Source organism: Pyrus communis, chromosome 11, assembly GCF_963583255.1.
Source record: "Pyrus communis chromosome 11, drPyrComm1.1, whole genome shotgun sequence".
Lineage (NCBI taxonomy): Eukaryota > Viridiplantae > Streptophyta > Magnoliopsida > Rosales > Rosaceae > Pyrus > Pyrus communis.
The window spans coordinates 14,949,243-14,967,864 of NC_084813.1; the positions used below are offsets into that span (position 1 = coordinate 14,949,243).

Sequence of the window (18,622 nt, forward strand, 5' to 3'; positions counted from 1 at the left end):
TTCATTAGCAAACTTAATAATGATTAAAGGGGGCACTGTTTGGTTATTTTACATTGGGCTCAAAGCGATTGGAGGCCCAAACATGCAAAAATCAGAAAAGAATTGGGTAGGGAAAGGTGGCAGCCCAGGATGAATTCAAAAACCATTTCTGGCAACTAATAGGCAGCAAGCCTATATGATAGGTGAGAAGTGACAAAGGGCAACTTACCCTGAACAAAAAGAATTTTTCCATGGAATGGGTAGGTAATTAAAAAAGCAGATGATGACTGATCGTGCTTAGAAGCCACCAAAAGGGAAGGCTTGGACACTCGGGCTAAAAGTCTATTAAAACAGCAAAGGATGCTAGCAGAAAACGCTCTCTCAACCAATCAATCAAGCAACACTCAAGTCTGCACTCAACAGCAAGAAACTAGAAAGCTTTAGTATGTTCACCCTTTACCTTTTTCTAGTCGCAAGTCCACCATAGAAACTATCTTTTGTCAGTTTTAAGAAGCCCTGTTACCATTCCCTTTGTCGTAGTATCGAATCCGTTTAGTAAACCTTGTTTATATTTTCATTTTCCAAGACTTCAATCTCTGTAAAATACAAGGACAATTGTATGCAAGAAAACGAATCTTGTCTGCAAAGGTTGTAGTCTTGCCCAAATCTCATTTATTTGTACTTCCATGAGGTTGAACTGTTGTTTTTGCATCTTTCATTAGATCCTATGTCATTTTTAACTACTTTTGTATTAGTTTTATCCATGATTAATCCTGTCAAACTAATAACTCTTGTTTCCTTGTTGTCGGCCTAAACTAATAACTAAGGAAATAACTTGAATGATCTTAATTTCCTTCATAAACGTACATATGGTACTATAAATAAAAAGTCTTTGATCCAAAGGCAAGAAAAGAACTTAATATAGACTTAACTCATCTATGAACAATCCTGATAAACCAAGGAGTCGAAATGACTTGTGGCGCAAGTAAACAATGAACTCAACAACCAATAAAACAATATTTTGAATAAAAAAGAACAATGGCATGCTCAGACTTATATTAGCTTTGATTGTGAGCCTCAAGACCTAACAAAGGCCCACAAAGGCACCATTCAAACTAATAACAAACTTATATTGCAGAAGACCAAGCACCAAACTTTGCCCAACAGGCAAGACAAAGGAAGTTATGCAAGGGACAAATCTAGCCTGAACAGCAGTATAAGGACATGTTGTAGAACTGTCAGTGAGGAATATCGTCTAAACAAAGTCTCTAATTGTGTGACTAACAAATTTTTATTGCATAAATTTCATAATCAAAAGTGTTCATCTTATTAATTATCTAAATAATGTCTCTAAAAAAATCAATCGATAATTTAGTCATTTATAAGGCTTGGTTGTTGTTTGAATATTATAATGATGATAAAAGATAATAGTGGAGATGAATGTTGCCTTTGCACCACGGCATAAGTTCAAACCCCATCGGCTCCTAACCTAACAATTCTATCATTTGACAAAAAAAAATTATATAAATAAATAAATAAAATAGACATAACAACTAACAGCCTAACATGTATTAAATACTGGTGTGGTGGTGCCCCACTTCCGTTTTATGTGCCCCAGTATCTCATTTAGCCAATTATTTTATGCATATATATTTGATGCTTTCACTTTTCTTTTAAATTCACTATGAATTTCATAAGATGTTTGAAAAATATTTCCTATTTACACTTGTAATCATTTGAACTTTCATTTATAACCTCAAATTCACAATTATTGAATATATATATATATATATATATATATAATAAATTTATTTAAATCCGTTTAGTCCAGCTAGGCTCCAGCCCTGCCGTCTGACTAGCTCCTAACGTCTTTTAAAACCTTGATTTTTGAACAGTAAAAATACGTTAATCACAATTAGATAAACAAAATGGTGCACCCATGAGGTGAACTCAAATATTGTTAATAATTTGAAATTGCAATGGAAGAGAGCTTCGACAAAGGGTATATGGTAGTTGCAGTGTTTGAAATTTCTTCGATATTGTCGATATTTTCATGAATATATACGAAAAATCAGAAAAAGTTATGAAAAGGGGTTGAAGTCTAGACTTTACCACATATTGGGGAAACTCTTAATTTAGGCTAAAATTGACAGATTTCATCGATCCTTCTTGCACATCGCTTAAATATCAAGGAACTTTTATATTTCGTCCAAAGCAGTGTTTGACATTTCTTAAAGTTTCATTTTAAATTTTCATTATTTCCATAAAAAAAAACCGATATCGGTATCGATATTCGATATATCCATCGATATTATCACAAATTTGTATATCGATATTTTTACGGAGACCGATATTTTAAACACTAGGTAGATGACACAAGAGTGAGAAAGATCCCATACCTTAAATCACTTTCTTCATATGGATGGCCAATTTAAATTCAATGATCCGAATACTAGGCCTGGCCATTTTTGACACAATCCGTTAATCCGACACGACACAAAATTAACAAGTTTCCGGATTGACACAATAACGAATTAGGTCGTTATCAAGTAACCTAATAAGCACATGTTAAGATAACAGGTCGATCAAGTATACATGTGGGTAGCTTGTTACACAATAAGAAAAATATTAATTTAATAATTAAGTGTGTGTGTGTGTGTGTGTGTGTGTGTGTGTATTATATTATATTTAGAAAATTGATGAGTATTTGAGTAGCTGAGGTTTAATCTCATCCGTCCAATGTTTTTCTCAACCCTAAATCAGACTCTCATTCGAAGGCTCAAACTGAAGCGACCGTCCTTTCTCACTCTAACTGAACTCTCAAATCTCAGTCTCAAACCTCAACTCAGGCCAACCACGAGTCCACGACCACCATCTCCAGTCTCCCTCCACCACGCCACTGTCACCACATACGTCCTAGTAACCTACTACCAGTCGATTTGCTACTTTTGTCCCCGATTCTCTTTCTCTGGATCGAGCAAATCTCGGGGTAATTGTTGATTCTTTCGAATTACTTTTAAAATATAGGGTTTTGCTTCGAATTAAGATTGGTTCCGTTTCTTTAATTTGGGATTTTTCGTTTTTGGGGTTTGTGAAAATTAGGGTTTTTCGTTTCGATTTGGTTTTGAAAGTAATATTTATGTGGCAATGTACTATGTGCAAATTTAGAAATTAAAAAAAAAAAATTCTTAATGTGTTATAACAAGATGACCCGACCTGTTAAGAACCCGTTAAGATAACAAGTGTGACACGATACAACCCATTAAGATAGCAGATGTTACACGAAAACGACAAGAACACGACAAACACGGCCCCTTTTCCAGGCCTACCTAATACAATCCGAATCCAATAATCTTCTGACTAACAAATGAACCAAATATGAATTAGGTCTATCCGATCTCTTTACAAGTTAGAACACAACCTGCCAATCGAGCAACAAAAATGAAGCAAATCCAAGCACAATTTTTCAACTGAAAATGCAAACATAAATGATGCCCCTCTTTTTCCTGCACATTGGACTAATACAATATAAATAGATGATTAAATAATAAAGAAATACAAATTCCACCAAACCAACAAGCTTTTGGCAGCAAACTGGATTGCTTGGCATACTATTCGCCTACAATTGCATACAAAAGAATATCATAAAGATCACTTTCAACTCTTCTAAACTTCCACTAAAATGTAAAAAACTAAAAATATTTTGTTTCCTTTACAGCAATGTACATTGGTAACATTTTATTCCTCTTTTCATAAACTAGGAACAAGCACGCATGGACAAAATCTGAATCTTCCACAAAGACAGCGGCAATATTCCGGAGGAAGGTTCCGTGATATAAACTTGGATGGATTCAATGTGCAAGTTTCCGTAATGCTGAACATCTAATGACTCGATATAGCCGTGCATGGCAACAAAAGAGAACTTAAAAGCCAGGCTTCATAGGAAGTACCATGATTGGTAGCCTGCAACAATGTTACCAATCTGGCAGTGGTTGTCCTAGAGCAAGTACAGTGGATACATAAATGCTCCTCAATCTGTCAAAAAATGCGGGGTTGAATTTGCATTTGCATAATCTCCTGAAAAAGGCGGGGCTATTGCTTTGGAGCATGCTTCCCTGAAGTACAAAGAAGTATTTCAGACAACGGGATTTTCAATATATACACAATTGTAAGTCACTATATTCATCTGTTACCTCTGATACTAATTTCTTTCCTTTTTTCAGAATGGGCTCTTTCCAAGAACGGAGAAATTAAGGCATCTAATTTTACCAACCAAAGGGCAACTGCAGATGATGTGTGCGGCATACATGCAAAGGACGCAATGAGTTCTTCAGCAAAATTACAAGAACCTTGCACAATATTGCATTCATACAGGCGGTCCTCATTGATGGCACCCACAAAGTCCGCAAGAACCTGCAGGAATAAACAATATAGAAGCTGCTGGTTCAGACTAAATAATAAACAAAGATAATGTTGAAAAGTGAAAGGTAGGAAACCTGCAAGAGCTCAGACAAAGATGAGGTACGTCTGAGCCGTTTCACCCATAACTTATGAGCAGATTTTTTCCAAGCACCCAGCAAAGCATCTTCAGGCATGCCTGACTGCACGAAGCAGAGGGAGATGAAGATCAGCAAAGCACAGAAAAAAATTTAAGAGATTTGAAGCGTCTATAAATGTCTTCAATATATAATTTAGAAAACATGTTTTAAGCATCCAACAATCAAAATTTCAAGGCCAAAACACACCAAAGAATAACCCCATTATTATTTGTGGTTTAGCTACCAGAGGCCCAAACTAAGTAGAGGGGGCAAGAAGATACTATTTGATCATTCTGCTCCATTTAGAGCACTATACATCTTCCTCAGTCCATTCTCAGTAACAAAAGCTATAAATTACTCTTTTGGCCTTGTTCCCTGCCATCCCTTCACATACAATCTTATTGCACTTTAGCGAATAAGAAATCAGATTGTGTTTTCTTTTAAAAGAAAAGCTATTGGATTCGATTGCACAAATATCTGACAAGTCACATTCTAATTATCCAAGCCATATTCCTAGCTTGACCGTCAAATGAAGTCTTATTTTTCTCCAGTCTAGGAGTTAACTTTAATCTTTTTAACTCGAGACGTTTTCATTTCTCAACTACAACAACCATATAACAGAAAATGCAAAGTTAAAATCCAAATGACAGGTTACCTCAATTGCATGCACTGCAGCTTTTAGTGATTGAATCTGTGATGAGAGGACCTTATGCTCAGGAAAAGTATCACTTGCTTCTTTCTCCTTACATGTGGCTACATGTATGGCATACCGTTCTTCCATATCAAAATGAAGCTCAAATGTTGTATGGCAAATTCTGCAGTGCTTTTCATCTCTCCAATACAAATCATGACAACTTTCACATCTATGAAGTGTATCAAAATAGGATCGTTTACCAAGTTTAACAGCATTAAGTTCTAGGTAAAAGAAATTCCATAACCATGAATCAAATGCTTGGATCCGTTTCCATTTCTGTTTCAGTTCTTCTCCCTTTTTCCTAACTTCAAGAACCACAGCTCCAGATGAAGATGGAGAATCATTTGCAGTTCCAGATAAGTTGTCTACCTCAGATACAGGTGAATAAGTGTCTTCTCTAACGTTATCCGGCACAGGTTGATCAGACTGCGCCAAGTTGTCAATTCTACCACTAGTTACCATTCTACTTGACATTGCCTGGCAGAGAAACGATATTCGTTTCTCCACAGATCCGATAAGAACAGCCTCTCGTTTACCCCTGTCATCCAAAACTGACAATAAGGCACACAAAGCCTGCATTCGGTTAAGCAAAAGCAAGTAAACATTAGAACTTATACAAGGTTAGGCATCATGTACTATAATCACGTTGACTGTATAACAGAAGTTCAGATGAATACCTCTTCAGTATCAATAACCTGCCAGTGACCATCTTCTGAAGATTCAAAGTAAACCCTTCCATGGCCTGGGTCATATGCATTACAAGGGCCCAAGAAAAGCCAGTATCTATTGTATCTACGATCAGAACCCAAAAACACAGATTGCATTGGGTGTAAGTCAAACTGCACTTCTTTTTCTTTTCCATTTTTTCCTTCTGTGGAGGATCTCTCTTCAGAAAACTTTGAGATTGTTGCTGAAGAATCTATTGGGTGAAAATTTAATGTATTATCTTCTGTTGCATGACTCATCTGTCCTGCATGGACCCAGGTTGACCTTGGATCACTATGTTGGTTAGCAGATAACCTCTTAATTTTTCCTCCTGAACCAGAATGAAGGCTGCTAGGAATGCATTCAGCAACAGCATTTGTAGGATCCTACAAAAGAATAAGCACACTATGGTTATAACACTCAATTACAAGAAAAATGAGAGGTCATGATTAATCTGTGGAAAATTACTTAACTACCCTGCATGACACATGAGTTGAAAACTACAGATACAATTGAAGCCCGTCTAGAAGTAAGAACACAGTGGGGAAACACATGATACAAAACAATAGCAACAACAACAAGAAGCTAGAAATTTCTTTACTTGTATTTTTAGAATAAACCTAAGAAGCTAGCACTAATGGGCCGTCAACATTTCATTAGGGTCACAGATTTTCAACCCAAAAGATGGATCCAATTTGAAGGCAAGCACTAATAGGAATCAACATTAATGTTGTAACCACTATAACAACGATGGCTACTTGAATCTCATTCAATATTCAAATAATATTTACTGTCAAACAATTGTAAATCTAAGGTTGTTTGCACCATTATATAATATTATCTTACAAAGGGCAGCACAAGTTTCATTTAATAGGGTAACTTCATTGCAGGGGGAAAGAAATAAAAATAAAGAAAAGATTTCAGCGGCAATGCCAAGATTCTATAAATTACCTCCATCCTGAAACTGGATCCTGCACTAAGAAGATCAATTAGAGCTACAATTGCATTCAGCTTTTCTTCAATGCTTAAATCTGAATATTCGCCTTCCATCAGTCCTAACAACCATACTTCACCTGGATGACTCTCATCGATTTCAGTGTGTACTGTCAGCATGCTATCTTTATTTCTACCATTGTTCGTATAAGTCAGTTTCCTAATTCTGGAATTTCTTGAATTCCAGCCAGAATCATCATCACTGCTACATGTACCACTGTCACAAAACTCGTCATCAACTGCTCCAGAGTCTTCGGTATCTGATTGGGATTCCTCAACTTCCTTTCCCGAAGAATTAATACGGACACGATATGTGGATGAGGAAATTTTCTCAAATAATGTAATATCACTTGAAAGAGTTGAACAAATTAAAGACTCTAGTTCCTCTATTTCGCTGGAAAGGTTCAATTCAGAAATCTTCAAAAGAAAAAAAAAAGTCCGTCACTAATTCAAGTGCAATGATGTGCTTGTTTGTTATCAACTTAACGATTAACACATAAGAAAGGTTAAGATAATAACATGTTTAAGAAACATACCTGTAATGACTTTGCCAACTCAGAAACTTTCAACCCATGAATTCCTTGCTCTAGCAGAACTCTAAACAATTCGCCCTTCAAAGTACCAGGACGTAAACCATACTTCACCATAAGGCTCATTTCCTAGATAACAGAAGATTAAATTTCAAAATCCAAGTTTCATGTGTATAGGTAGATTTATGCAATCAAAAAAATAAAAATAAAAATAAAAATAAAATAAAAAATAAATAAATAAACTTTTTAACAGTATAACATAAACTACCCCATGGAAGAGAATAACACCTCCATGGAATTCGTAAGCATTATAGCAAACAATGCTGTAGACAAGTGGAGGCAAATAAAAAATACGCTCAATGGATATTATTAAAAAGCGCAAAATACGAAATCATTTCCTTTAACATTGGTCTTCCCTCCAGTATGGCAACTGACCCTATCTAACTAGGGCTCTAGGTCAAGGTAAAAGGAGATTATCTGGGGTAATGACATGTAATAAATGACCACTGCCACTATGGCTCTGAACCCTCAAGGTTTTTGGTAATTAACACATATGTCGAGCATCTGTACCACTTAACTTGTGGAATACACGTGTTGATTATAAATACATATTAGTTGAATCAACCATGGTAGTTAAATAGTTTCGAAAACCTTGCTAAGGGTGTCCCTTCGCATTGCACCTTGCTTTGAACCAAAACCAGCTGCAACTAGTACTTGGCGCAGTATTTCTGTCCATGTTAAAGGGTTTAGAGATCTCTTCCAGAATTCCAGAGTGGATTCGTGGTTTTCAACCTGCCAAATCATTTTATAAAGATGACAGTTGTTGAGTACTTGCATTCGATTCAAAATGAAATAACAATTAATTTAGGAGATCTAAAAGAGCTTGACAAAAACTATCTCTGAGATACTACAAAGAACAAGTAGATCTTCTTAAAGTGCATGAGGCTGGACAACTAATAGTTGATTATGATTTTGTTCAGAAGTTTTTTACTTTTTAATATGACGAATAAACATCTACTGAAAAGGAAAAGTAAGTTACAATCAAGGACGGACTAGAAATCCATATATGCTTAAACATTCATACCAGAAAAATTACAAGAAAACCAGTATCATGCGGTCCTGCCCAATCATATAACTACTATCATGACAAATTTCACAATGTTGGCATGCAGTGGCATGTATGAACCCAAATAAAATGCATATGACATTACTGTAAATCAAATGATCTATCTGGAATCTGGACCACTATATACTGTTCCTTGTAACTCACCGAGTGAATAAATGCAAGAAAATTGCATGATTTGCTCAAATGAGGTATGGATCCACAGGAAAGCTCTGCTTCAACATTAGTTAGAAGAAGCTTCAGAAGGGCCACGTGAATTTTCCCAAGTAGCATGGAATCCTAAAAGGCATGGACAAAAGAAATAAGTTGAGCAAGTGGAAGACACTATAAATCTGATGTTGGATCAAAGATCAGAACCTTGTCATGAAATGCTTGAGCAAACTCGTCAATAGTGAAGGAGTTTATATCTACCATAATGGCATACGTATAAAGGAAATGGAAAACCTGCCCAAGAAAGTCAATCCAGAATATATTTTAGTATAATAACTTAACAAAATCTAGTAAACTGAATTCATGGCCCTTGGACACATCTACTAATAAACCCAATAAATAACAACAGCAACAATCTAGAGTAGAGCTTTAACACTACAGATCTTTTCATTTGCCAGTTTCCACAAAGAATAATAAATAATCATATCTCCATAATTTAACACAAATTTTCTAATCATACTGATCAGTTGTGAAAAAAGCTAATTAACTGTACACTTTTTAAGTTTTAAGACATAACCGTGGTAGCTTAGTAGTATTGTGTTATAAGCTGAAAGAAGGTCAAGATGAAGAATACATTCAATCATAGGCTCAATGATGTATCTTGAATGGTTGAATAAATTCAACAGTCTCTAAAAATGTTCTTATATCTTGGCTAACTATAAAGATGAGATGAAAGAGAAAGAATGTTTTGAGACCATATTTATTAGTTATCTAAAGCCAAAAGACCAATGAATCCAAAAAACTAAGGAATGGTTATGAGCTATCACAACTTCACTCCCAAGAATAAAGGGGAGATCAATACTGAAAGGATACAAAATTCTCTCCTTTTTCCCTACCCCAGCCCTTCACAAAGAAGTGTTCGCAAGAACTTTTGTTCATTAGCTAGTATCTAAAAGTCAATATGCCTAAAAGAGAGGTGTTAAATATGTGTAATGTGAAATTGTGAATACAGAGGCTTCTAACACACATTTGCGGTGGAAGTTGCTACTTGCTTAATTACATCTAATCCATATAGACTAAACCTAATTCTCTACAAGAATGATAGTAAGAGGAAAATCCTTTTGCAAAATGATCGAAGTGTGTTTAGAAATTGTGGAAAAACAGACCCCTGAAACATCATTCTGAACAAAAAAGAACTAAAGTGTGACAACAAGCTACAAATTCCAACGGATGAAATGTATGACATCTTTCACTTACAACGTATCTTGTATTTGCAACTCAACAGAATCAAGTTGCAAGCAATTTGACATTATGTACCTTGAACAGTTTCTTGACAATCTCTGGAGAAGAATCCCAAGGTTGCATATCAAATGGTAGCTTCATCTTCACAGAATTTGGAGGAAATTTGGCCAGCAAATCTGAAATTACAGAAACTTCTTATTAGCATCAAAATAGTAAAATAGTATACGTGCAAACATATATTATACAGAATTCCATTTTAGATTGGAAAATTTGTTCCATTTTTCTTTCAAACCAACCTTTGCAAAGTAAGCATGCATGATCTCCATTAGTAAAATGATCTGAGCACCCCAGTGAATTTGGTCTTGCTTGTAATTCCCTTTGCTCCAGCTCCTCATCATCCACAAGCATTGCAATCTTATCCGAATGTTCTTGGGAACCTGTTCCTTCCAAAGCAAGTTCACATTTTTCTTTGCCTGGAAACTTCTGGTTCTCATTGTTAGCTTCCATCTGGTATCCAAAAGAAAACTGAACGGTATCAAAGCTGCTATCTAGAAACACAGATTCGCAATAACAACATTTTACTTGCCTCTCTTCTTTTGGCTAAACACTTCCTCTTTTCTTGTAACTTATTTCGTACCCATCCCTGTTTCTGAAAAGGCAACAAACTGTCAAGACAACTTTCTAAAAGTAACCACTAAGATCGATCTTTAAGATGACATCCCAAAATCGTTGCTCAAATATCTCCAAGCAAGACAGTATGACTTACAGGACCACATTTTTTTGGTTGCAATCTTCTGTTCTGAGTTACTGGTTTTTGCAATACAGATGTTCGAATTAGTGACACACTGGCAACTTCACCATTGGCCAAACCCATTTCAATAGGAAAATCTCTAGCATTAGGATTGGTTGCCTGCCAAACCGTCATCAAACCTTTCCCAACACCATGTTTTTGTACTGGAGCATGCTTGTTGCAATCCTGATGATTCGTTATCAAACCTTTCCCAACACCATGTTTTTGTACTGGAGCACTCTTGTTGCAATCCTGATGATTCATCATAAAACCTTTCCCAACACCATGTTTTTTAACCGGAGCACTCGTGTTGCAATCGTGATGATTAATTACAGCATGCTTGATAACCTAATAAAAGTGAAAAGGGTAAGAATATATGTGGGACTGGTTATGGTGACTTAAATAGAAACAAGAAAATTATAAAAATTAAAGGCAGCAAAAAAAAACTATCCATTACCTTTCTCCTTTTAGTTGCTCTGTCGTTCTCTTTGCAAGGGGAAAGAAAATTTGGGGAATCTAAATGGAAATTACAATGTGAGTGAAACCTTCTTAAAGTATGTATCACATTACGAGAAAATCTCTAATATTAGGAAAATAACATCACAAGGAACAGAGTGGAGAAAAATTCAATTGGCTACCGCAACAGGAATAAGAATTAACTCAGTGAAGAATAACACAATCAAACTACCAAAACAATCTAATTCTGAATGACCTTAAAAATTACAAAACAACCATATGTCAAAAGAATTAGGCCTCTCCCCTAAAAATAAATCAAGAGAATGTTCTCATCAATAATCGAAAAACCTAATAAAAATTTTGTGACTGATGCATGGCATATTTTATAAACAAACTGAAAAGTAGAATATATATCAGATAGATGAAAATGTGAAACAAAAATGATTCATTTTTCCTATAATTTCTCAGACCAGAAAGTTTCTCGGTTCATACCTGGAGAATGGCAAAGTGCCCCAGAGGGAACAGAGTCAAATTCCACACCAAGTGGAGGACCATCCTTACGGAACACCTTCTTTAGAATGTAGTCTGGAGTTAACAATTCCTGAATATGATTCCATTTCGTTCTTTCCTTCTTAGTAAGCAAACTTGTTTTCATGTATCTCGACGATGGAGGAGCTTTTGTTCTTGAGGGGCCGTGTTTATCTATCCTTGTAGCACCAGTTCCCAACTCACTGGTTCTATTTCCTCGCTTCTCTCTCCTCCTCTTCTCCACAAACCAACCCCGAACCTGCTTGTAAGTCAATCCGAACGCAGCAGCATGGCATTCCATTGTCGTTCGTGATGGATACTTCTCCTCTGTATAAAATTAAAATATAAATAAACAAACAAAAAAAATACAAATATAGGGTTTAATTCTCTTGTGGTTAACACCAACGGTTTGCTATCATTCTGCAGAATCTATGGCACCAGATGCATAAACAATCCTAAATTGCTTCAATAGTTGCACTGTGCAACTACTTCCTGACCGGTTTCAAAAAATCGACACACAGAAGAGAAATTGCAGTTGATTATTCCAAATTTGAAACTCCAAATCAAGAAATGAAAATCTAAAATGCTAATTTCAATCAAAGAGTCAATTGGGTAGCTCAATTTCGAACCCAATACAGAAACAGAGATATAATAACAAAATTGAGCGAGAGAGGGGAGAGAGAGAGATTAGGATACCAGAGTAGAAGCTCTCGAGGGCTTCAACCTGCAATTGCGTTTTCTTCTTGATCTTCTCCATCATCTTTCCCTTCCTCTCCAACTTCTCAAAATCGCAGAAAATCATAGAAATTTCGCCACCATTTTCTAGAAGCAGCTGAAATGCAGAAACCAAAAGTAGAAAAATGGGTGGGAGTTGTACAAGCTAGCAGAGTGGGACTGCCGCCGGCGATGTCGGAGCGTGAGCGGCGGTGCCGGAGTTGCAGAAAAATGGAGTTGGAAGAGTGAGCTCTGTAATCTGCATGCTTTGTCTGTAATTTTGTGCCAAAAAAGAAGAGGGGAGAAGCAGCAGATAATGAAATGGGCAAACTAACCACCATGTAGGGTTTTGGGTTTTACCAAAATAGTTATCTTCATCATATTTCTTGGGAAAGAATTACTTAATTAACTTAAATATTTATGTCATCATCTTTTTTTGTTTTTTTTTTTTTTTTTTTTTTGTTGGTTTGGTTTCACTTTTTGGGTACAAGATTATGGATTGTCAAGGTTTGGACAAAGGAAGCGGTTTGCATTTGGAGTTTTGGATCATTGAAATGGGTTGGGCACCTTGGACAAACGAAGGGGTTTGCATTTTGTTTCATGTAGTTTTTGTAGCCCAGCCAACCCATTTATATGAACTTCCAGCCCATTAGAGCATTTCCAACCCATCCAATTGCTTGAGCAATTGGGTGATTGAATTCCCCAAAACACACAAAATCCTCTTCAGCCCACGCCCTCGGGCAATCCAATGGGCCCAAGACCAACTGACTGAGCAGTCGGGCAGGGATTGCCTAATCCAGGACATGAGCCTTGAGGTCTGTGTTAATCCAAATTTTAAAAATTCAAAAAAATAAAAATACAAAAATATTTGAAAAAGACTTTGTGACCACGTGGCAGAACCTGGACTCTTGGATTGCAAAAACAAAATTGTCATCCAGCGGTCCATATGAATTTTGTTTTAGTAAATTTTTTTTAGAAATATCAAAATATAGAAAAGTGTAAAAGAAATAATAATAATAATTTAAGAGAATATGAACCGTGGCGTGACCTGGATGGGGTTGTAATTTCAAATAATGACACACGGCATGACGAGATTAGTTAAAAGTCCTATTTATGTTATTAATTTTTTTTAAATATAATTTTTTAATGCCAATTGCTCGAGCAATTCATTTACGAAATTAAAATGCACTCGGGCAATTACTATTCACTAAGACAATAATTATCTTTGCCCAGTTGATGGGGCAATTACTGTCGTTGTGGGGTGGACTTGCTATATATATAGCATGTTGTTTGGGCCATTAGTGGACTCGGTATACCCTGAGTCCGGCTTGATTCACTTCAACTAAGGGCTGGTTTGGTATTGTTGTGCTTTGAAAAAAAGCTACTTCTGCTGTGCTGTGAGAATAAGCAGCTGCGAAATAAAGCAGCAGAGTGTTTGGTAAACTTTTTTGTAAAAGTGCTTTTGAAAAAAAAAAAAAAAAAGCAGTATTAGAGTGTTTGGTAAACTTTTATGTAAAACAGATGTGAAAAAAAGCCGGTTTTTCAAAGCTGGGTTTTGCAGCTTCTTGTTTTTGGCTTTTTTCACCCAAAACTGTGAAAAAAAGTTGAAGCTGAGTGTTTACCAAACACAAAAACAGCTCCCAGCTTTTTTTGATAGCAACTTTTTTCAGAATCACCTTAGTACCAAACCAGGTCTAAAAAGTAAAAATCGAACCAAATAAATGTGTTCTAATGATATTCTTCTTCACTTGTAAGTGAAATTTCTGAAGTTCGAATCTCATGGAAAACTAATGAAAATGGCTTGAAAAATTTAAGTTTTAATGATAAGGACAAAAATAAAGGGTAAAGTGAATAGTATCAGGATTGACTTTTAGTGTAAAAATGTGATTTTTCGTTAAAGTGAACAGTATCGGGAGCTTTTCGTTAAAGTTCCCTTATTCGAAACCAATTTATTATTCTCACCTCTTAGTATAAATATATCATTGTATTAAAAGAAAAGAAAAAATGAAATCAACTACCACAAAAGCCCAAAGTAAACACTTCGCCGCCAAAACGTCAAAATCTCGACCGTAACACCCAAATCAACACTTGTTCATCCAAAGAAACTCATGGAACCAAGACACTGATAGAAGAATGATGTTGGGGGTACTAGTACCCACGCCTCTTCTACACACGCATCATCAAGAATCGATAAGTAACTCGCATTATTCCGTAAAACCAATAAGTAAACTTACACGTGAAACGATGTGTTCATTCTATTAGAAAGGAACAATATTTTGCATATGCAATTTCATAACTTGACACTTCTTTACAAACGATATCAGAAGTAAATAGAGATTCATTACGCCAATCAAGCTTGGCAAATTCATAACATGTCACTTCTTTGTAAGTGAGGATTCAAATTTAAGATTGGTATGATCACAACTCACACATCCCCTCAGAAAGGAGGTCGACATTATATCTATCATCTGAGAAGTTGTCAACTTGTGTTTTTAAGTGTTACAAAAGCCTCGAGATGGTCTTTCACTTTGGGACGACCAAGAAAATAGGTTAGAAATGTGAAGGCACTAAATATTTGTGGACAAATATTGTGTAGAACAACACAATAATCCCAAAGAACCATTAGCTTTGTCTTGGGTTTAAATTTTAAGCAAGATTACAACCCTTTAAACGAATTATGTTTTCGATGTACCTGAAACACAGACACGTAATGTTATTATTTTACTTAAATTATAACACTTAAATTTATTATTTATTTAATGTATTCTAAAAGCCAAACATGTGAATCATATATTATTTATTTAATGTTTTACCTCTTTAGCCAAGATGATTGAACTAGTTAGGATTATAATACCATGTGTCAGTGTGTTCAAGGACTAACTTAAATGAGACTAGAAGGAACTCATGTGGAGTATGCGCTTCCTTAGGCTAAGTAGTTTGAGTGTGATACCTCTATATAAGAATTAGACAACTTGAGTTTGAAACCTATAATACAACTGCTACACTAATGTGAGTTCAATATACTCATATCACACTCATGAGTCCAATATATTGGTATTACACTCAAAATTTCCACCCTCCTGTAAGAGTGTGAAACATATATGGGTTCACTATATTGGTATCGCACTCACTTTTTCTAGACTACTGCCAAACATTAGGGCCTCGTTTGGGACGTTTCACATTACTGACTATTTCAGTCAAATAGACTAATTTGTACATTGGATAAGTACTGAATAATTAGTTGGCGTACTAACTATGTTCTAAACGTTTGGTTCTCTGTCAAATTAAGAGGTAGGACTCTACTTATAATTTTTAATTGCTTGTTTACTAATTTTAGAATAATAATTCATACTAGTATATGCCCACACACTTTTGTGAAATTTTTTGCTTTTGTTTTTAAAATTGAAGGAAAGAGGAAGAGATTGAGAGGGAACATGGGAGTAGGAAGAGGGAGAGATATTTGTTTTTTAATTTTTAATTTTTTAAATTAGAGATAATACAATCACTTATAGGTGAAACTAGAATAAAAAAATGCAAAATTTTGTTTTGAGAATTTACATCACTGTTCTTAACATTTTTGTTGTGATAGAAGACAAAAATATTTTTTCACTCTCTTTTGGTTGTGTTTAATTAATAAGAAAAACTAATGAAAAAAACTTGAAAACTTTGAGTTTTAACAATAAGGACAAAATAAAGGGTAAAGTGAATAATACCATGATTGACTTTTTAGTGTAAAAATGTGGTTTGTTAAAATAAACAGTATCGGAAGCTTTTCGTTAAAGTTCCCTAATTAATATGTAGTTTAGATAAAAGATCACAAATGTGTTTTTTTTTTTTAAATAAAAATAAAAAAACTAAAAACAAAAATGCTTGGACGAGATTTGGATGTTAAGGGTGCGTTTGTTACACCGGACTATCTTGGACTGGATTAACTTCTAGGACTAAGCTGGACTAGCTTAAAATAGACTAAACTAGACTAACTTAGTGAAGCGTTTGGTACTGTGTCGGACTAAGAAATGGGATAATGAAAACAGTAAAAAGTGGACCGTATACAATCATAACAACAAAATTTCATAATACAACATCATGTACTAACTAACCTACAATCAAATCCTAAATTGAAAAATACTCAGGATAAGAAATTGCAAATTTACTCATAATCCACTCCAAAAGTTCGTTTTCTATAGAAACAAAACCAAAGATTTACATGCCCAATTTAAATCAAACCAAACAATAAATCCACACTGCCAATAAATTTCCCCTAAATCAAAAAGATAAAAAAAATAAAAATAAAAATTGGGGGAAAAAATGGAAAGAAGCGAATCAGTTTATTAGACCTTTGTGTAATTAAGATCCTCCATCTTCGAATCAAACCTCCAACCGCGAGCCCACCATCGTCTCCTCATCCAACCTCTCTTCTCCAATGACCCACCCGTATCCCCTCCGCCAATTGACGTGAATGGCTATGTCGCCGGTAGTCAAGAGCTTTCTGTGGCAGACTCAGCTTCGCTTTCGTCCTTATAAAGTCAAAGAAATGCAGAGCCAAAAACAAGTACATCTCGTCGATGATTGTCGCCATCGCCGTCAGTGGGGTGGTATAACGAGGTCGGTCGACCAGACCAGAACAAAGAAGCGAGGAGAACAACTAGACGAGGACGCGAACGGTTTTGGCAATCCAGTGATTATTGGGGGGTCTCATTAAGACCTTCTAACGAAGGACTTAGTCAGGACGAGTTGGCTCTAATATCATTAAATCTATTCATGCGTGTAACAAACACGACATTGGATTAATAGCTAGTCCAGTCTAGTCCAAGAAGATTTAGTGAAGGCAAACAAGCACGCCCTAATTACTTCATAAACACCGCCAAGACTGTCCGGCATATAGGCTGAGCAAAGCTCTCCAACCGTATATCCTTTTGAAACCCATGCTAAAACATTATTCTTATTCCCAAACTACTATTCTAAAAATTAGCCTAGGCGGGCTACATGGTTCAGGGTTTATGGTTCCATTATTTTTTTAATTTATTTAATTAAGTTAAAGGTTTTTTGGGCAACCTACCCAAAATAAACTCCTATTATTTCTCTTGTTGTTTCGTATTTCTCTTCTTCCTGTCTCTCCGCACAGATGCGTTATCTTATTTTCTTTCTCTCTCTCTCTCTCTCTCCTTCGTTCACGCTGAATCTGACTCTACCTGCGCCATCTCTTGCAGCATTCGTCGCCTAGACTCGGGCGCCCCATCGCCTTGGCTTATTCTGCAGCTTGTTCAAACTTTGCAAGTAAGTTTTCCATTTTTATTTTCTTTTTAGACTTTAATCTTTAATTTTCTTCATACTACAATTGAATGGTGTTGAATTCTAGATGCACCGTTCCATTACATATGTTGATTCATTGAATTATTGATTAATTTGTGATGAAAAATGATGTCAATTTTAGATTATGAATTATTTAATTTCAAATTTGGTTGGATTTTGGATTTTTTTTTTAATTTTTGCTGCATTAGCTTGTGATGATGCTAATGCCACGATGGCTTAATTTTTAACTTTCTCAAATTCTCAATACAAAAATAGTTTTTTTTAGAGTGTAAGTAGGCAACTATTTTTATGTTATTTAATAAATTTAATTAAATTCACCTAGTCTGCCTAGGCACTACATAGGCCTTCTAGCCGTCTTGGCGCTTAGCCCTAGCACGTCACACGACTAGCTCCTAGTGTCTAAAGTCTTTTAGGACCTTGCCCTAAACTAGCATCAAGATTGAAGAGAAATTGATTCGAATTCGACCAAAATATATACAAGAAATTGCATGAGAAACCTAATTAGATTTTGCAGCAACAATTGGGTTTTAGAGGCAGATGCTTTGTTGCTAATCAATTAGGGCTATTAGGGTTAGATTCGAATAAGGTGAGTTGTTCAAGTAAGAAATCAGGAGGAGGAAGTGGGAAAGAGAGGGGAAAAGGGAGAAAGAAGAAGAAGGAGGAGAAATTCTTGATGTAGATGACGACAAACACAAGCAGCTGGAAGATGATTCACAAGGGAGGGGTTGAGAAAGCAGTAAGTGTGCTTTTGTTAGCAACCCGACTAATTATACATAGATTTTGGGGTGTATAAGTTAGCAGGTGTAAGATGTATAAAATAGTTGGGTCCGGATTAATTTATTTGGTTCTTATTTAATATAAACAGCA

At 35.6% G+C, this 18,622-nt stretch overlaps 1 protein-coding gene across 1 annotated transcript; it reads right to left on the minus strand.

Moving 5' to 3' along the window:
- Positions 1–3,541: 3,541 nt before the first annotated feature.
- LOC137708369 (homeobox-DDT domain protein RLT3-like) lies at positions 3,542–12,781 on the minus strand. The gene is made up of 17 exons (XM_068447425.1): positions 12,425–12,781; positions 11,693–12,055; positions 11,202–11,260; positions 10,721–11,092; positions 10,541–10,603; positions 10,251–10,461; positions 10,030–10,130; positions 8,920–9,006; positions 8,710–8,841; positions 8,091–8,231; positions 7,446–7,568; positions 6,868–7,326; positions 5,889–6,302; positions 5,173–5,784; positions 4,476–4,580; positions 4,173–4,392; positions 3,542–4,094 (listed from the first exon to the last, which is right to left on the minus strand). The coding sequence occupies exons 1-17, from the start codon at positions 12,528–12,530 to the stop codon at positions 4,072–4,074; spliced, it is 3,591 nt and encodes a 1,196-aa protein (XP_068303526.1). The 5' UTR covers positions 12,531–12,781; the 3' UTR covers positions 3,542–4,071.
- Positions 12,782–18,622: the final 5,841 nt, after the last annotated feature.

Bases quoted from the DNA above. Each gene is read 5' to 3' on its own strand.
- LOC137708369 (XM_068447425.1), bottom strand. From the start codon at position 12,530: ATGATTTTCTGCGATTTTGAGAAGTTGGAGAGGAAGGGAAAGATGATG. The intron at 10,131-10,250 runs GTTGGTTTGAAA...CTGTAATTTCAG, and splicing joins TGCATGCTTACTTTGCAAAG to ATTTGCTGGCCAAATTTCCT. The intron at 7,327-7,445 runs GTATGTTTCTTA...TTTCTTTTGAAG, and splicing joins AGTTGGCAAAGTCATTACAG to ATTTCTGAATTGAACCTTTC.